Source organism: Rhinichthys klamathensis, unplaced genomic scaffold (assembly GCF_029890125.1).
Source record: "Rhinichthys klamathensis goyatoka isolate OS25496 unplaced genomic scaffold, OSU_Roscu_1.1 h1tg000206l_1, whole genome shotgun sequence".
Taxonomy (NCBI): Eukaryota; Metazoa; Chordata; class Actinopteri; order Cypriniformes; family Leuciscidae; genus Rhinichthys; species Rhinichthys klamathensis.
In genome coordinates this window covers 1,153,826-1,172,600 of record NW_026606731.1, presented here as the reverse complement: position 1 = coordinate 1,172,600, position 18,775 = coordinate 1,153,826, and the positions used below count along the sequence as shown (strand labels likewise).

The window sequence follows — 18,775 nt, the reverse complement described above, 5'->3', positions numbered from 1 at the left end:
TCACAATGACAAACTCCCTCTTATATTATTAACATGGCTTTGTCATGAAATTTGACATTAACCTCATTCTATCATACTTCAATGTTGAATAAACAACAGTGGCACGAAATCTGACAATACGCACATCTCTGTGGAATTCTGAATCATATGCAGAAGTTCCTTATCTTCCGCAAAGCCAGTTTCAATCAACATGACGATTAATCTGTAAACCACTATTTCATTCTCATTTGGGAAGGAACCCTGCATCAGCACCTTTGTTCACCACTACACTCCCAAAAAGGTGATTCAGAGGTTTTTTGGATGACGGATGGTATTAGGTAGAAGAAAAAACTTCTTTTGGATCTCTTGGGATCAATAAAAATGTTCTGAACTGCCCGGTTCTTGGCAACAAAAAGGATCTTTAATAAAATATGAAGCAAGTATATATTTTCCTTTGGCATTGAATTTATTGAAGTTTTCATAAAATAATAAATATAATGGTAATTTTTTTTGCTTTCCAATGCCAAATGATTCCTTTCAGTCTTTTGTGAGATTGTCTTTTTTTTTTTAACAATTCATGACATATTCAGTTTATGCTTACTAAATGAATGATAAATAGCTTAAACATATAACATACATGGACTGAAATCCACAAAACCATAATTAATGGGGTGGAAAAAGACACACAGTGTGCCTTACTTTAGCAATGTAATGTAAACAAAATAATTATTATGGCAACAGATAATGCGTTGACACTGAGACCATGGTGTCATTCTCTGGAAGTGGGTTTCAGTGCATGCTGGGTGAAACGTAATCAACCACTCATTAGTAGAGCTATCTATTGCATGAAGGACCCAAAAGTAATGAAATGAAAGCCAGACAGAGCAATAATTAGTCACACTTCACTAGAAATCTTCTCTTTGAGATGGTACTGTATTTTTCAGCACATTTCTCTGGATGTGCAGTCTTGTGTATAAATTCATTTTTATCAAATTTGCTGTGGAGATTTAAACCTAATCCGCATATGAAGCTCTTTGTTGCATTAGCAATAGTCCACAGGGGATATTTTGTTTTGAAGCTTTGAAGAAAAATGCCCCCGCACAAATTCCTCTCAGGATCCAAACACTACCAACTATTTAATTACATTAAATTGAGGATATCTGACAAGTATAAATCACACAATGGGAAGCCCTCTCTTAATCTGCTTTTGTTTTGACTTTAAAAATGTGCACACAGGCAAGCACACACACACATACAATACTGAGCAGAATTATTTATAAATTACTATTTTACTCACTTGGAATTAGATACTGTACATAAATTGAAATTATCAATCCATTTTCAAAACTTATGTAAAATCTCTCTCCAAGAGAAAAACGCCTGACAACATGCTGTTACATAAAAAAGATCATTTATTTTCATATTACTGCATATCAATGAGGGTTGCATCAATCGATGCTGTAGATATTCTCAAAGCTTTAGTTATTATGCTGACATTAATGAGATATTTAAAGTGTTATGTACAATACAGTTGAGAGGCTGCAGAGCAAACCACAGTCTGTGATAATGGTCTGTATGTGTTCTGATTCCGTCAAAAGCCATTGATGTTTAATTAACATATTCACTTGAGTTAAAGTCAGTTGACACCAGTTCACAAATACTATATATATATATATATATATATATATATTATGTGTAAACTGATGTCAACTTATGACTGAAATGCGTCAACTTATGACTGAAATGCACCAATATAATAACATAGAAAGCCTGGTAACGCTTCCTTTTACAGTCCTGTTACCCATGTACATACTATGTACTTATTATAGTAATTACAATTACTGGGTAATAACTAGGTACTAACCCTGAACCTACCCCTAAACCTACCCCTAACCCATGTACTTACCTTATATTAGCCAGTACTTTCTAGGTAAGTACACTGTAAGTACACGTACCGTAAGTGCTGTACTGTAAAAGGAAGCGTTACCGAAAGCTTTTTTTTTTTGCCCTTTGTATTTAGGACAAAGCTGTCGAACGGGAGCGGAAGCCTGCTGGGAAGTGATAAGCATGTTGTCAAACAGGTTTTTTTTGGCTTTTGTCTGTGAATGTAACATGCCATTTGAATGCCACAAATGGTTGTGATTTTTCCCCCCCATAATATTACTGTAGTACACATGTGTATGTTTGACATTGTTGGAATTCAATTCATACTAGCATGAATGCATTGAATCATGTTGTGGTTGACCTTTTTTCTCTCTTTTGTTTTACTGTGCATTAATTTACAACTTATTGTATTCCTCTAATATGATGTGTTTTAAAGTTGAATGGGATATTCAGCACAAAAACAAAGTGTGCAAATAGATTGTGAAAAAATGTGGGTGTTACAGACCAGAATGGAGCCAGACTGATGTGAGTTTGATAAAGGTATTGCAATCTGGCTACGTAGTTAAAGGGATTGTTCACTCAAAAATTTCTCTCCCTCATGTTACAATCATGCATGGTTTTCTTTCTTCTGTGGAACATAAGAGAATATATTTCGAGATTTTTTTTGTCCATACAATGGAAGTCACTTGTGACCAAAACTGTTTGGTTACCAACATTCTTCAAAATATCTTATTTTGTTTTCCGCAGAAGAAAGTACATCGTACAGGTTTGGAACAACATAAGGGACTGTAAATGATGACAGAATTTTCATTTTTGAGTAAACTATCCCTTTAACATTATTCAATAACCTGTGCAAACTATAGGTTATATTTGGTTATGTAAGGTCCACAAAGTGTCATCAACAGACAAGGAAAGTAGTTTCAGGGATGGAGCAAGTTATTATGTTTTGATTAAATATTACAAACAAACAAACAACTGATTTTGTAGGAATAAAATGCTCTGATGAATTATTCACTATAAATAAACTGACGCAATTATGATTTTGTTGACTTTCACTACATGCTGCTAGTCAAAATCCTTCATTCATAACACTTCCATTCCCAGAACACACCTGAGCTCCAAACCAAACCAAAACAAAGGCGTTAAATTCTAGGAATCTAAATCAAAACAACAGCGAGAGTGTTTATAAGAACAGGCTTTGCAGGAGGAGGGAAATCGATAGCAGAAATCAATGCTGGACTCCCTCTAATGGTAGAGTTATCTGTCACTGAACACGGCTCGCTCTCCGCCAGAGTCTCAACCAGTGTGCTAGCTGTTCAGTAGCTCCACAGCTTCTGTATTGTTGCACCGCTGAGCCAAGGTTAAAGCGGTACATCCTTTCGAGTCCTTTATACCCCGCTGTGCATTATTCATCAGCAGGGCTTTGATGATGGGGATGTTGCTGAGCTGGACGGCTAAATGCAACGGAGTTGACTGGCTGTTATTCTGTGCGTTCACATTGGCTTGATGGGATATCAGCTGCAGCACACTAGGGAAGCAGCTAATATTACAGGCTAAGTGGAGGGGTGTCCAGCCGTTATCCTCGGCCAGGTTAGGGTCAGCACCTGCTGTTAGCAGCACCATCACCACCCCCTCCTGTCCATGATGGCAGGCAAGGTGCAGAGGCGTCCAGCCGTCTTTCCCTTGGACGTTGACTAAGCCATGGTGCTCTTCCAACACAAGGATAGTCTCCGGATGGCCTTTCAAGGCTGCCAGGTGCATGGCTGTCCAATTTTGATAGGTTCTGATGTTGGGCTCGAGTCCGTTACTCAATAGAAGTCTGCAGATACCCGTGTGACCCTTCAGAGCGGCAAAATGAAGGGGACTGTAGCTTTGCTTATCGACTGTTTTCAGATCAGCCCCACTATTAACCAGCAAACGGACCACCCTGAAGTGCCCCTCATCTGCCGCTAAGTGTAGGGAACTGGACTGAAGGTTATCCTGTTTGTTGACATCAGCTCCCTTTTTGAGCAAGAGCTTGACGATCTCTAAATGTCCGTACATGCAAGCCACGTGAAGTGGCGTACGCCCAGACTGGTGCTCCTGCTCATCCACGGCATCCAGACGCGGGAACAAGATTCTCACAATGTTCTCGTGGCCATTCTGAGCAGCTAGATGCAGAGGCGTCCAGCCGTCCTTCTCCTTGGCACAGGCTCTCGCCTTATTTTCCAACAAAAGGCGAGCGGCTCTGTCATCGCCAGTCTGTACGGCAAAATGCAGGGCAGTCCACTGGTCGCCATCGCTGAGGTTGACGTCAGCCCCGCGCTCTGTCAGCAAGCTGTAGATGTCGTAAAACTTGTGGAGAACTGCAACAATGAGTGGGGTGTAGCCTTTTACACTCTGGCAGTTCACAGAGGCTCCTAGATCGAGGACCATCCGCACGCTTTCTTTGTCCCCGCTTGCAACGGTGTGATGAAGGAGAGTGTTGTTGTCTTGGAAGAGCGTCGATACATCCTCTTTTTGCAGAACATTCTTAAAGCTCTCAAAGTCTTTTCTTATAAGCAGAGAGTGAATGCTAGAATCATCTGTAATGAATAGGAACAAAATGGGACGGTGGACAGTTTTATATACAGTAAGAGTGCGTTTGTACAGTTTGTACAGAAAGTAAGAAAGACATTGATTGTGAGAACAAAATACTTGCCTGAAGCGTCAGCTGTTTTCTTTGGCTAATGGAGAGAAAGCAAAATTAAATTCATGTTACATCTATTGTGTGACTAGCAAATATATAGTTGTTGTCATGGATTTAAAAAAAAAATGTGTCTGTGTGCAGTTTTTGTTGTGCTGATCGATCTGGCAGTACGTTTACATGCGCAGTTATAATTGAACTACAGTGCTTTCTTTTGCGTACTTGAGCTATAGTCTTTGGGCCAGATTTACTAACTGATTGCGCAAGCGCAAACCCTCTTTTGGCGTTAAAAACTACTGTCAGGATTTACTAAAGGCGTGGACAGTTATTTTTGCGGCTGACCTTATTGCATATACATTTGTAAGAGTTTCCCTTTCAGACGCAAAATTTATGGGAGGAGAGTATTTAAATGAATCGTGTAAGGTGGTTTGCACTAGTCAATTTACTGGTATTTGCACCATTATTTACCACCCCAAAAAAGCATGTCTTAAACCAGACACTAAGTTGCGCTGCTCTTGGTAGATTGCATTGGTCATTATGGAAATGATCCGGCTGTATCTGTGTTCTTTAATTTGCGCGTCGTCAGTAGATCACGCACAGAACAATTCCACTCCCATCGGCACTTTTTTGGAATTGCGCTCTCACACTAATTTGCCCTGTTTAGTAAATCTGATCCATAATCTCTAAAAAGTTGAAATTAATGAAAATATACACAACACTAAGGCACACTGAAGTACGATTAACGTATATAAATGGTGGACAAAGCCTAGCTGCTATCGCATTATCTAGGTCTGTTACTTTGCAGAAACCGGAATGATACGATTTCAGTCAGACTAAAACGCTTATAATCAAGCACTGCTAGTCTTCATTAAACAGAAACAAGAACAAAACTGATGTTTGTTACCAGAGAATGCAGGTCGCCGGTTGCAGTCTTGCTAGATAATCTTTATGTATAATACACGTTGTGCATCATTACTGATGTTTGGAGCAAGCATACAACACTGACCCCAATTGTAGTTTGATTAACGTGTATAAATGCTGAACGAAGCCAAGCTGCAGTCGCATTAAGTCTAGGTCTGTTTGTCCGAGTGTTAGTCCAATTTCGGACTAATGTGGTTATGACATTTAAAAAAAGACAAATGATTGCTTTAGTTTGATTTTTTTTTTTCAGTTTGGTGTAAAAAGTTTTGCATATGAATATTTTGGACTGTTTAATATAACTCATGCTAACACCTTATGTGCTGATGGTGTAGTGTGGTCTAAACATGCACTGGAGGAGTCACTTACGTTCAATACCTGTTCAGGCAGACGCTTTCTTATCTCACCCCCTGAAACCGTCTCTGGTATTTTCAAGACTTCACTGAGGACTTCAGTTACCCGAACGATCTCTGCAGAAAAATGGAGATGATGCAGCTGAATGTCAATTTGGGAAACGTTTTTGCTCTCGCCTTTTTTAGGGGTTTCCACACAAGAGTGATCATTTGGGAAAAGAATTTGCAAATGGCCAGCCAATGATTGACAGCCTTTTAGCTACTCTTATGGAGCATCTAAATTGGCAGTGATAAAATTGTAGCTCAGGGGTCATAACTGGTCTAATCACACTGCTGATGTAGGCCCTACTACACGATTAATCATATTTAGCTCATTATACAATTCAACACTGCAACACAATTAGCAGAAGCTTATTATTAAACTAATGCTTGAACACAAACATTGAATATTAAAATTCAAAAGTATTATCACTAATTTAATTAGACATTTTACTGAAGGTGACCTGATGAAGATACAATTGCAGAGGAACAGGGAGGTTGATAAGAGGTGCAACAATGTTGGTTCATTGCTCATTGTTATTTCAGAAGGAATAAGACCAGAGAGACAACCGTGCAAACTTCTACTGAGGCTTCAGGAATGCATTTCGTCTGTTTGTAATCGAGCACTATTCTTCATTAAACAGAAGGAAGAAAAAACGAGGTTTGTTACCACAGAAAGCAGGTCGCCGGCTGCAGTCTTGGTGCCAGCATTGCTGCATGACACCGATCATGTCCTCGCACTCAGGGGGCTTGACTTCAGGGATCTTCTCTATACCAGGCCTTTTGCCAGATGACACTTTGATTAATATTTCTGTCATAGTCAAACCTGTGGCAAGAAAAATAGAACAAATTGCTTGGAGTGTTATATTAACTTTACAAATATATTTTATTTTGAGTTTAACAATACAAACACAGCTTGTGCTTCCTTCAAGCACTCTCATAACAAATAAATGGGTTCTTCAATAAATGGTAGGTGAAAGGTGCTTCAGAAATCAACCTCAGGTGGTCAAAATAAATATTATACGAGCTGTTTTGTTTTGGATTCATTTTATATATATTTTTTTTTGCAATCCTGTTATCAACGCTATTTTCTTACAATGACTTGGGTTGTATGACAAATGCAACATTACAATTTGTGTGAAAATCTGTGGAAAGTGCCAAAATTAGGAACCATATTTACCTTGATACGAGCGCTGTTGAGTGAGAATTTCCCACATAATAATAGAAATGCTGCAAAGTGAGTATGGTTAGATGATTATTTCATGGGCATATCATAACTCATTGTCAAATTATCAATATATGCACATAACGTAATGTTCTTTAAGTTATGAACTCTCACCTGTACACGTCATACTTCGTTCCGGGAGGTTCAGGATTCTGGGTAAAGGTCTCTGGAGGCACATAGTTTATGTTCCCTCGAGCTGTCAGGTGTTCAATAAACTCAGTCTTACTAGAGAACTCCTCCCATTTAATGAGGCCAAAATCTGAAATCTTTAAAGAGAAAATATATCCTAAAACTGCAACAACACTATGAGGTTGTATATTTTAACGTAACATATTGCATATATGTAGAAAGTAACATTAACCAAGAATAATAAAAGCTGTAACTAATGTTATCATATAAACAACCTTATTTTAAAGAGTTAGCAAAACCACTAGCTCTCTTTCTTGTAGAGTCGCTTTTTTTCCCCCCCTTTTTTTTTTTACCAGAAATTACTTCAGATACAGTTTAAAACATGACATAGCGTCTGACTCACCTTTACGTGAAGATGATCATCAAGAAGAATGTTAGCTGGTTTCAAGTTTAAATGAAGGATGGGCGGTTTCATGCTGTGCAGAAAATTCATGCCCATCGTCATCTCATGGATCATTTGGAACTTCTTGGGCCACATTAAGAAATAATTGCTGAGAAGGTTATCCAAGGATCCCTTTCTCATATATTCCATCACTAAAGCAGGCGGATCTTTGCTTATTCCATAAATGGAGATTAAATAATTGAACTTCATTCTTCCAATTTTGGACATCTCTATCATGTTCCTATTGGGTCATAAAATGTAAAATAATTGATAATAAAATAATATATATAGTACATGCAAATATTTTATATAAAGAGCAGACAATAAAAAGAACAATACAAAATACAAATATAATGAGAACTACAAAAATACAGACAATAACATACAGTTTAATATATCCATATTTAAATTTACTGTAGTTAGCTTTCAATAAAACTGTCAGTTTATAATACTTCTGTCATTATGGTAACTGCCAACTACTTACAAATAATAGTATATCATTTCCTACTTTCACGTGTAATTGTACCTGTAATCATCATTGGTTGTAGTCTTTAGGGCACACGTTTCCCGCCAGACTTTCAGCTTCACCTTATAGACTCGACCAAACTTGCGCTCGGCCACTTTCTCCCAGTCATTTTCGAACTCGTCTTTTTTAAAATGAGTAATTCTCTCCTGGCAGCCATCTCTGAAAGAATCCTTTACACTGGAATTATCTGCTGTCATTTTGTTTTCCAGGCTCAGGAAATGAAGACTCTGTCCTTCAACATTTCTTCTTGGCACTCAGAAACCAGGTCGAGGAAATGCATATTAAACAAAAAGGACAGCTGGTTTTGGTGGGAGGCGTCAGAGCACTGATTATTAGAATAGAAATGCAACACAACCAGTTTTGAATGAGTTACACACAGGTGAGGTTGAGAGATTTATGCGAGACACCTGATAACTGGATATACAGGTTCATGTTTTTACAGAAGGGATTGCCTCATAAGGCATGTTTGTGGTTTGTTGTTAGGGAAGAAGCAGCATTTTATTTAATATAGCCTAATTTAGTGACATGTCCAAAGATATTTTATGCTAAATATATAATTAAAGGGTTTTATGATTAATTATCTTACAGATCAACACTGTTTTATCAACACACAATTTAGTGCAAAAAAAAATGCATGGCACATTTTCATTATAATTACTATTGTTCTCTGGAAGTTTTCCCACTGTTCATTAATCTCTCAAGCACTGCCTCTTGAATTTCTTGGCACACATTAGCAAAAACCTGTGAAGTGAATGTTATTCTAAGTCAAAGTGTGATGCAAATGAACCTTTAATGGCAGGTTTTCAAAAATAAAGTAATAATATTAATAACAGTAATTAAAAATCAAGCGGCGAGCAGCACTTTTGAACCGAGGGGACAATGCCATGCCTCTTCAGCGTTCTTGTAAGGCTTCGAAGGAGAGACTTGGCATGCAGCCGCTGCGATTCAGGCTTTGTCCTCCACTCGAAGAGACACTTCATCCTTTAAAAGGTGCACAAAGCCAGCCACCACGTTTCAACGTGAATACAGAATCTGTTGATTTTCTTCTTGATGGACCAGATTCACAGTCAAGACATGCCATAATGTTCTAATTTGAAATAATACTATGAAGTTGTCTGTAATTTTCAGTGTACAGTGCGCAAAGCAATTGAAACTGTTATAAATGACCTTTTACCACTAAAGGTAATGCAATCAATAAGCTAATTACCTTAATTATTGAGGGAGTAATTACGCATTAAACAACCTCAAGTGTTTCTAACGGCCTAGTTCTGCACTTTCAAAGATTTAATATTGAAACTAGTTTCTTTCCAGTTCTGTGACATATTCGCTTCGTGTCCTGTTGGGCCCATTTTGATTGTACTTTCAATTACAAGAAGCTATTATGTTTTTTATTAAGTGATCTTCATAGACAGTAAATCTGATGCGCCCCTAGGTTGTCCCAGCCTGACGGTGGGATTTACATAGAGATGCATCTCAAAGGCAATGTCTGCTTGTTACTACTTAATTGCTTCTTTTTTCATCCAACGGCGATTACTTGAGAAGGAAACACATGGAGTGAAATCTAATACCAGCTGAACAACATATCTAACTTTTGTGAGCGCTGGGGTAGTGACACATAACGAGAAGCATTCATGTATATCTTTGACATCAGCACATCCTGCATTAAAGAATGGTAAATGTCAAAACAGCTTAGAAAGTAGACAGTGGTAGGATGAACAACCCAACCGAGCGTTAGAGGGACAGTTCACCCTCACCCTCATGTCATTCAAAACCTTTCTTCTGCAGAACACACACGCACATAAAAAAATATATTTTGAGAATTTTTTATATATACTGTATATTGTTTTTTATCAATACAATGAAAGTCAATGGGGTCCAATCCTGTGTAGGACTTGACAGATGTTTATATACATTCTTCATAAGATGCGGTCAAATTTCAAAGGTCAGCATTCTGTTGGACAATCTGCATGAGCAACTGGAAACTGTTGTGAAATTTGTGTGGGTAAAACTTTTGCCCTCAAACGAAATTCCCATTCACATGGATTCCAACTGAAATGACTGGATTTGGTCTGAGAAAATTTGCAGAACAAAGGTAAACGTGACTGCACTTTTAAGGTTCTGAAACGACATGACGGTGAGTTATGCGTATTATCCCTTTAAATAGCTGTGTGACAAAAGTATTCACATTGAAATGGTTAATTGGCTTGTATTTTTAACATCTCTATTGTAATACTCAAAGCTTGACACTATGATGCAGAATAAATGAATATTCAGAAGAACTTTGGGTTACTTTTAACAATGTTAAAAGTTGCATTAGTTTCCCAGTGCAACAACTAAACATAATGATGAGCAATTCAAAACCTGTCAGATAATGATTGAGTGCTCGATGCAGATTTCAGTCCGGTTGGCTGGCTTGCAGTGAGCTCTGTTCTGTTAGCATTCACAAAGGCCCCTGGACCAGCAGTAGGCAGACCTTTGCAAACAACGTCTGTTCCCAATCCAGACAAGCAAGAGAGCCAAACACGCCAGCAAACAGCCGGCCACTGAGCTGATAATCACCACCATGGCTTCAGTGTCATCTGTATTAACAAACCAAATCAGACCGACAGTTGGGCTGAAATATCTTCCCATTAGTTTGTTTTATTACTCCACCAGAACAACTTGGTAATATAGTACGTTACCTGCTGTTTCAGAGGCTGATGAATTGTCTGCTCCTTTCAAAACAGGGCCGAAAGAAATGCGGTTTCCTGTGCTGCTGAAGATGGCCCTCGATTCCTCTCCGAGACGCTGCACACACTGCTGAGATGTGAAATGGATAACCAATAATGTCATCATCCTGAAATCTAGCCATTATACAACGCAGAAATAAATTCCCTGAACTTCTGCATACTTTAAACTTGTTTACAGACTCGGCGAGTTATTCTGTTAGCCTACGAACTGCCGACCACTTCACTTTCTGTCTTGCAGTGACAGAGTAACAAGCTGCAGAAGATCATTTATTTAGAAACTGCAGATGCTGTCATCAAAAGAGGGAGAGTAATGAAAAGCAGAACATTTTTCAGGAGAAATATTGAGACCTCTTCAACAGTGATAAATGATCCCCGAGTTTTCATCTGTGAGGCCGGGTTGAGACTCACCCTCTCGCACTCAGAATGGTTCCTCAAGCACACACTCAGGTCACAGTGCAGGTAAGCGGTGGAGTAATTGATCATCTGGAAAAGACTGATGGTGAAGCTAGCCCTCTTTGACAGGACGCTAGGAAGCAGTCTAATGCCATGAGGTTCTATAGGCAGCCTGAGGGAGAACAAATCAAAGAGAAGCATTAGCTCTGATGGCACGCACATTGCTAAAATAATGAACTTGAACGTGAAAGCATGACAATTAAATCCTGTGGATGGATTGCTGTATGTAGATTTGTGATAGTTCTATGTTATGATATTCGTCTTATTGATGTTATTGTGAAAGATTTCATTCATGCATTCATCAACATTTAAAAAAAAAAGACCTCAAAATCAAAATGTCATAACTGGATCTTGCAGTGAAATGACAGACTTCTCTCTGGTGATGTATGCCGGACTTCTCCAATTATTTGGTCCTCATAAACCATGCCCCTTCCTGTTAATCGACTGAAAGCTCGCATTTAGATCTGCCTCCATCCGGATCCGATCAACACCCGATGTATAGAATCAAGTTCCCGCCCCCCGCCGGATAAAAATAAACTTCATGCGTAAATTAAAACTTAATTTTTTCAGTTACACATGAAGTTTATTTACCTAATAATTTTAAGGTGACAGGTTTCCTCACTTTTTTATTTAAGTCAAATGATCACTTTTTACAGTGTGCCTGTGTCAGTGTCTAAGATTCTTGCACTAAGCCTCGCTGTACTGTATATGTCAGTGAGAGAACACTACTTGTACTTATGTACTATAAACAGTATATAGTGCAGAGGTATGCAAAATGGGAAGCCCCGGTTTCCTCCCTCTGAACCTTTATCAGCTGTTGTTGATGTTCCCCAGAGCAATTTACAAAAATGAGTGGTTTATACACTTTTGTTATGTTTTATAATGTGTTTTGTACATTATATTTGAGGAAATCCTACCTCTCGTCTCCCTGATTGAGAGACAATTTTGCTAAACAAAAGTACATTACTGTACTTCCAAAATATAGAATTTTGAAAGAATTTACCTCATAGATTATTGTTTTGATAACACGACTCTACTGAAAGTACACACTGTGCTGTCTCTGGATATTAGTGTCAGAGTGCTATTGGCAACAGAGCCGAGACACTCACAGAAAGTAAATACTTCACACACCAGTAGGGAAACAGACATCAGCAGTTTACTGTACTGCTCTAACCACACAACTTTCAGCTCGATATAAGTACATGCTTCGCCCAGGATATTTATAGCTTTCCCAAGTTAAACAGTTTGAGGGAATGTTTCTTAGCCAGTCGTTATAATGCTGTTCCCCTGTGATAAGGTGACCAGTTAAAACGTAGCTGAGTCATGTAAACAGGAACTAATGCTGATGTATTAAACCTTCACATAAAAACGAGGGAGATGGGATCCGTATAATCCAGCCATGCTCGAACCACGTAGCTGATTTGGTACCATAATGTGAAATGTGGCCTGGTTCAAGGGCACCATGTGATTTGAGTTAATCTAAAATAACCTGAGAGGAGCACATTACCTGGAAAAAATGCAGCAGGTGGTGTTAAATTCATCTAGTCTGCCAGTAGGCGAGAGGCAGCAGGATTTTATCTCTAGGTTGACCTGGCTGTTATTTGTTTTGAGGCTGATGACGACACGCAGGTTTCCTAGGGCAGGGATGAGATCTCCGGGCATGATATCTCTCTCCAAGTTCAGACTCATCTCTGCTGTGTAGTTGCCAGTGCCGCAGATATCATCAGAGATTTGCGCCTGACTGGAAGAAGACAATCAGACGGTCAAAATCCAATTGAGTGCAGTGAAAATTAATCATGTTGACTACAGTTTATCACCATGCTGGCATCTCTATAGATTGCATCTGTACTTGTAGAGCTAAAGTTTATTCAGTACCGTTCCATCCACAACAACAGCAGCCATACTTCTTTGTCAAATTTAAATAAAAAATAATAATAATAAAAAAAACGAATGTAATTATCTAAACAAACAAAAGTAGTTCACCAGATAATACTGATGCAAGTGGGACACTAAAATGTGACATGATTTTTTCATTGTGGTTGTGTTTGCCATTTTGTGTCTCATTAATCCCATTAAACAAAATAGTCCAATTAATCAGATAATTTCAGATATTTTATTTTGTTTTTAATCAATCAATCAATCAATCAATCAATCAATCAATCAACCTCTCTATCTGCTTATTGATCTAGCACAGCACAAATGCTAATACAATTGTTTCTGTTCCACATTAAAAGTGATTGAAGAGTTCTGAGTCATTACCCACTGAGAGAATCGGATGATATAGCCGTCCTCTTCCTGTTTATTACAGGTAGGTCTGACACAAACTCAGTAGATCTCCATGAGTCACTTTCAGCAAATGAGGTGGTGGCATGTGAAATATCTTCATTCCCTCCCCTGGAGGCTGATGAACCATTGGGGAGCGATTGTTTCTCTGTACTTGAGAAACTCAAATCCTTGTGGAGAAGAGGAGAGAACTTTTCCCCAGTAACAGCAGACAGCGCAGTCCGCCCAATGTGCTTTTGTACATCATCTGTTGCGCCTAAACTGGACATTTCATCAGATGGAAAGTTCGATTGTGTCGTTTGTGAATCCTGATTTACTGTTGAGGAAAAATCTGTCTGGTCCTCAGTTAAAGTCAAATGCTCTTTATGAAACACATTCTGCATTTGAAAAGGAAACAGAGGAAAAGTTGTTCCATTGGATGATTCAAGGGGTGACGTGTTCAGGGCCCCTTCTGGACGTGCTGCAGCTGTTGTGTGCCAACTGATGCCAGAAATTTGGCTGGATGTCATGTTCTGAGGATGCTCCTTAACATCTGATAAATTTACAAACATGTGATGTGATAAAAGTGAATTTTTGTGGTTGTCTTGTCCACTTTTATGCACTATTGCTGGCCCAATAGACACAGAAGGTGAAGCAGAGAGGATCAAATGTTGTTTAAACTCTGTAATCAAGTGAACATTGGGGGAAACAGATGTGTGAATTGGGTGTAAAACAATCTTGTGCGGAATTGGCGTCAACAAGGTTTGATTCGCGCCTCCAACTGAACGACTGTTCTGATCATGGGGTTTCAGAGTTGTTGGTTTAACCATGTCATCTCTCTTTTTTAAGTATGACTCAATCTGAAGTACAGATTGTGTTTGCGGTGTTTCTGTGAGAAATATCTCTCCAGGGTGAGCTTCAATAAGCTGCTGGACTGATGGGATACTGCTAAGCGTGTAGCTGCCGGAAAACAGCATCACAGTCCCTCTTGGGTTTTTAAGATCTTTTTGTTTGTCGTCTAACGGCAAAGCAATCTTTCCAGTTGTCAACGAGTGATTTAAAAAGACGTCCTTGCCATTACTTTTCTTAGAGATGGACAAAAGTTTTAAGAGAACTTTGGCATCTGTTGTCACAGTATTTTGTGACTTACCAAAAGGTGTTGGTAGCAGAAAGGACTTATTTTGTGGAACTGCACGAGCAAGATGGGAGATGTTGGGAAAAGACACCCGTGGTTTTAAAAACATAGTTGTTGTAATGAAGGTCTTTGTTGTGGATATGTTGCTGTTAGAAAGTGGGACCCTAAAATGTGACATCTTTTTGTTGATTGTGGTTGCATTTACTGTTTCGTGTCCTGTGTCCAATGTACTTGAGTTCATGTTTGGCCTCTCGGATATGATGAATGGGACGTTTTGTGACCCACCGTACTCTTGGTTTTGGTTAGTAAATTCGAACTTAGAGAGGTTTTCCATATTTGTAAATCTCTTCACAGTTGCAGACGTAACTGAAGGTGGAATAGATTCATGAGCTTGAACTGATACAAAAGGCTTTAATTTCTCTGTGGGGAAAAGATTTAGTGGCTGTTGAGGGTGATGATCGTTCACTTTGAAGACATGAAACACATTCTTAACCTTTGTCAAAGGTGGAAGAGGCACTGCAGTAGATAATTGAAACTGATTGAAGTGTTTGAGAGTGTCTTCTTGAGTTGAAATGGTTCGGAGAGCGGCAAGTGAACTTTGAGTCTGTTTCATGAACATTCGCTTATTTGCTATAGTTGCTTCCTCAGCGTTGGTAAATGAGGCAGTACTAAAGGCTATCAATTCACTCGGATGAACTGGAAAATTATCCATTCTGTTACGTTTCTCTGTCACAGAGAAATTAGATGTTCTGGCTTCTTTGGTACAAAGATCTGACGTTTTGAGTAGAGAAGAGTTTTGAGCGACCAAAGAAAGGTCACTTTTATTCAGGCGATGAACGAAACTGTTTGGTGAGGTTTGGAGCGTTGGTTTAATTTGACGCTCTTTACTTGATTTGGTGTAAAAAATTGATTTGCTTTCTAGTCCATCCCTTGCTGAGACAATTCTATGCACGGAGTCAGATATCAACCGAGAGTCCACAAATTGTTTTGTCGTGTGGATTTCGCCAGCAGCTGTTTCCATGTTTGAAAAATAATTCAGCGTGGTTGCGTCTGGAATCTTTGTAGGGGTCAGCTTTGAAGCAGAGAATAAAAAGATTGAGTCTGGGTGCTTTAGTGACACCCCGAAGGGTTTTGGTCCATTGGTGTTGGGATATTTGCTGCTTTCTATCATTTTATTAACTATTACTTGGCTGGTTGATTTCACTTGTAATGGAGTGTCAAGGATCACTGAACTTGGTGAAAGCAGATTCTTCTGTTCTTTTGGCTCATGCTCAGATCCACTTTTTGGATTTTGACCAAGCTCAGTGGTTAAAAGCCCTAAACCCTGCAAAACTGTAAAATGCATAATGGTCGAATGATTCTTATTTAAAGAAGCCTCTTCAGAACGATTCAGAGGATTATCAGCTCCAAACGACTCCAGGGTCCAATTTTCATTCTTGTTTTCGCCCTGTCTTTCCACACTCTCGTTTGACTCCCTAAGGTTATCAATTACTGCTGGATCAGAGGCTGATACCATGGGAATGTCATTTGCGGGCAAAGGAGTAATAGACTCCAAGACTCTTTGATTCTTGCTTTCCAGTGAAGCGTGAAAAAAAGCTGAGATCTTTTCCCTGGCTCTGGACAGATGAGCAGCAGGCATCATGGTGTCATTCATCATTGACTCAAATTCAGCCTCAGCTGAGGGATGAAGCCTTCCCTCATCATTGGAGATCAATGAGAGGTCTCCTTTGGACTGAAACGGCTTCACTGCAGTGCCATCCTTACCCGTGAAATGTGAACCTGTACCATAAGCCAAGACAATTGGCCCATTTGAGGTAATTGCATCTTTATCAGTGGTTGTGGTTGCATTTATTGTACTTGAGTGCTGCCTCTCATGTGGTGTATGGAACAAATCTGTCCCTGGAGAACTGATTACAGGCAGAGTCAGGCGAGCAGGGCTTTCGGTGGAAACTTTTCCACTGTTGTCACTGGAGGTGTTTTGCTCTTCTGATGGGATAGTTATTATGAAGGTTGTGCTCTCGGTTTGCAGGGACTGAAAGCCTTGCAGGTCCTCCTTCTTAGCACTCACTGAAAAGTAGTAGAGTTGCAATATTGCTTGTGAGATGGCTCATAAAATACACATAAATACCTATAGTATAAACAATTCGAGAGGCATTAAAATTTTACGACCGAATACACGGAAAAATATAGATACAGTTAAAATTATTGCATGCATAAGGGTGGTTCCGTAACAGTACAAACGAGTGAGTTGCAGCATTTGCCATTTCTAATGAATAATTCAGTGTTATTTATTAGACAGAAATGTGTTAAATGTTTTGGGAAATTAAGTGATCTCTGAATATTTGCAACAGCTGGACAGGAAAATGTAGAAGCACAAAACTGAACACATAAGAACGGGTCCATAACACTGTATTGAATTGAAACATTTACTTTGAATCTAATCAATAGTGCTCTTATATCACAATTAAATATATTAGAGAATTTTTTTATATTTTTTTTGATACCTAATCGGTGGGTATAATGGGTAAGCCTTAAAAAAATTATAATTATATAAAAATATCAACTACTATATATAAAATTATAAATTACAAAATTGATCATTACTTTGTTATGAATTTTTGAAAAATTTTTCAATTGTAATTATGCATATATATATATATATATATATATATATATATATATATATATACAAACATTATATTCATTTATTACATATTTAGTCAGAAAAAATATATAAAAATTAGTTAATTTTATAGTTTGTAAACTACAACTATATTTTTAAACTATAATATCTTTAATAAATCATGTCTCTAACTTGACATTTATGTGCTGATCACAGCAGTTATTGAAGACAAACTTAGTGTACATACCTGTGAGTCCAAAAATGAAAAATATGTAACCAATCCCCATGCTTAATCTTCTCTCTTGGTTTCTTTTAAGCTACACATACATAACATTATAATAAAACTACATTGAGATGCACAACACAGAATACTGTTCCAACAGAGCTCACACCACACTCTCTGAAGGAACTTACTGTGAGCTTTACCTTCCTCTCTTGTCATTTATAAGTAGATTAGATTACTGACACGTGAAAAAAAGGAAGCTGAGAAAATGAAACGGATTTCTGCGTCAGTAGAATCCCTCATCATCCTCATCGTGTTTGACTGTGTATAATTTTTCATGCGCATGTCGGCTTGCGTGAGCTGCTATGATAAGCTAGTATCCGAGTCATCCATTATTAAACAGATTCAGATAAGACTCAAATAAACTGTAGAGCAGTGGTTCCCAACCTTTTTACAAGGAGACCCCTATTTAAACATTAAAAAATTTGAACGATGAGGAAAATCATTTGTTACTTTTTTAAGAAATGCAACAACGGAAACATTAAAGGTTTAGTTCACACAAAAAAATGAAAATTTTGTCATAATTCACTCACCCTCATGTCATTCCAAACCTGTAAAACTTTCGTTCATCTTCGGAACACAAAAGAAGATATTTTAATTAAAATATGAGAGATTTCTGTCCCTCCACTGACAGTACACGCAACTACTTGGACTCTTCAAAAGTTCATAAAGAGATCGTAAAACTAATCCATATGAATTGAGTTGTTTAGTCCAAATTTTCTGAAGAGATACGGTAGCTTTAAATGATGAACAGATTGAATTTAGGCTTTTAAGAAAACCAAAAGGAAGGGGTTTCATTTCATATCAGATTTGATAATATAGGCACCAAACAGAATTTCCATAAACAAAGCTGTTTCAGCCAATGGAATGGGGTCCCAAGGACACAATTTAAGAGCCTTCAAAAATAAAACTGGGAACTGGTAAAATACTATTGTTAATATTATTAAAATACTAAATACTATACTATTATCTAAAAAATCATTAGCGATAGGCTTGCAAAAAACAATTTTGTTTGAAGTCAGTTGTCATCAACGTTGGCTTCTTTTGTGTTCCACAAAAGAAAGTCAGTCATACAGATTTGGAACAACATGAGGGGTAAATGATGACAGTATTTAAATGTTTTGGTGAAC

General features: G+C 38.2%; 2 protein-coding genes across 3 annotated transcripts; both read right to left on the bottom strand.

The window, feature by feature from the left end:
* Window positions 1-2,224: 2,224 nt before the first annotated feature.
* Window positions 2,225-8,485, bottom strand: ankk1 (ankyrin repeat and kinase domain containing 1). Of its 2 annotated transcripts, none has more exons than XM_056263355.1 (8): window positions 8,161-8,485; window positions 7,596-7,875; window positions 7,178-7,329; window positions 7,019-7,068; window positions 6,509-6,664; window positions 5,816-5,916; window positions 4,544-4,568; window positions 2,225-4,427 (listed from the first exon to the last, which is right to left on the bottom strand). In XM_056263355.1, exons 1-8 carry the CDS (start codon window positions 8,355-8,357, stop codon window positions 3,172-3,174), a joined length of 2,217 nt encoding a protein of 738 aa, XP_056119330.1. In that variant the 5' UTR covers window positions 8,358-8,485; the 3' UTR covers window positions 2,225-3,171. The 2 variants fall into 2 exon arrangements, with proteins under 2 accessions (XP_056119330.1, XP_056119331.1); XM_056263356.1 differs by having other exon boundaries at window positions 5,825-5,916.
* A 2,671-nt stretch (window positions 8,486-11,156) lies between these two features.
* On the bottom strand, window positions 11,157-14,896 carry LOC130096812 (uncharacterized). Its single transcript, XM_056263498.1, has 3 exons — window positions 13,602-14,896; window positions 12,850-13,083; window positions 11,157-11,454 (listed from the first exon to the last, which is right to left on the bottom strand). The coding sequence occupies exons 1-3, from the start codon at window positions 14,846-14,848 to the stop codon at window positions 11,157-11,159; spliced, it is 1,779 nt and encodes a 592-aa protein (XP_056119473.1). The 5' UTR covers window positions 14,849-14,896.
* Window positions 14,897-18,775: the final 3,879 nt, after the last annotated feature.

Coding starts and splice junctions, on each gene's coding strand:
- ankk1 (XM_056263355.1), bottom strand. CDS start 8,357: ATGACAGCAGATAATTCCAGTGTAAAGGATTCTTTCAGAGATGGCTGC. Junction 5,917..6,508: donor CCGGCGACCTGCTTTCTGTG/GTAACAAACCTC, acceptor ATTTTTCTGCAG/AGATCGTTCGGGTAACTGAA. Junction 4,428..4,543: donor GAAAACAGCTGACGCTTCAG/GCAAGTATTTTG, acceptor TATTCATTACAG/ATGATTCTAGCATTCACTCT.
- LOC130096812 (XM_056263498.1), bottom strand. CDS start 14,848: ATGTTTTTAAAACCACGGGTGTCTTTTCCCAACATCTCCCATCTTGCT. Junction 13,084..13,601: donor TCATCCGATTCTCTCAGTGG/GTAATGACTCAG, acceptor GTCTTCTTCCAG/TCAGGCGCAAATCTCTGATG. Junction 11,455..12,849: donor ACCTGCTGCATTTTTTCCAG/GTAATGTGCTCC, acceptor GTTCTCCCTCAG/GCTGCCTATAGAACCTCATG.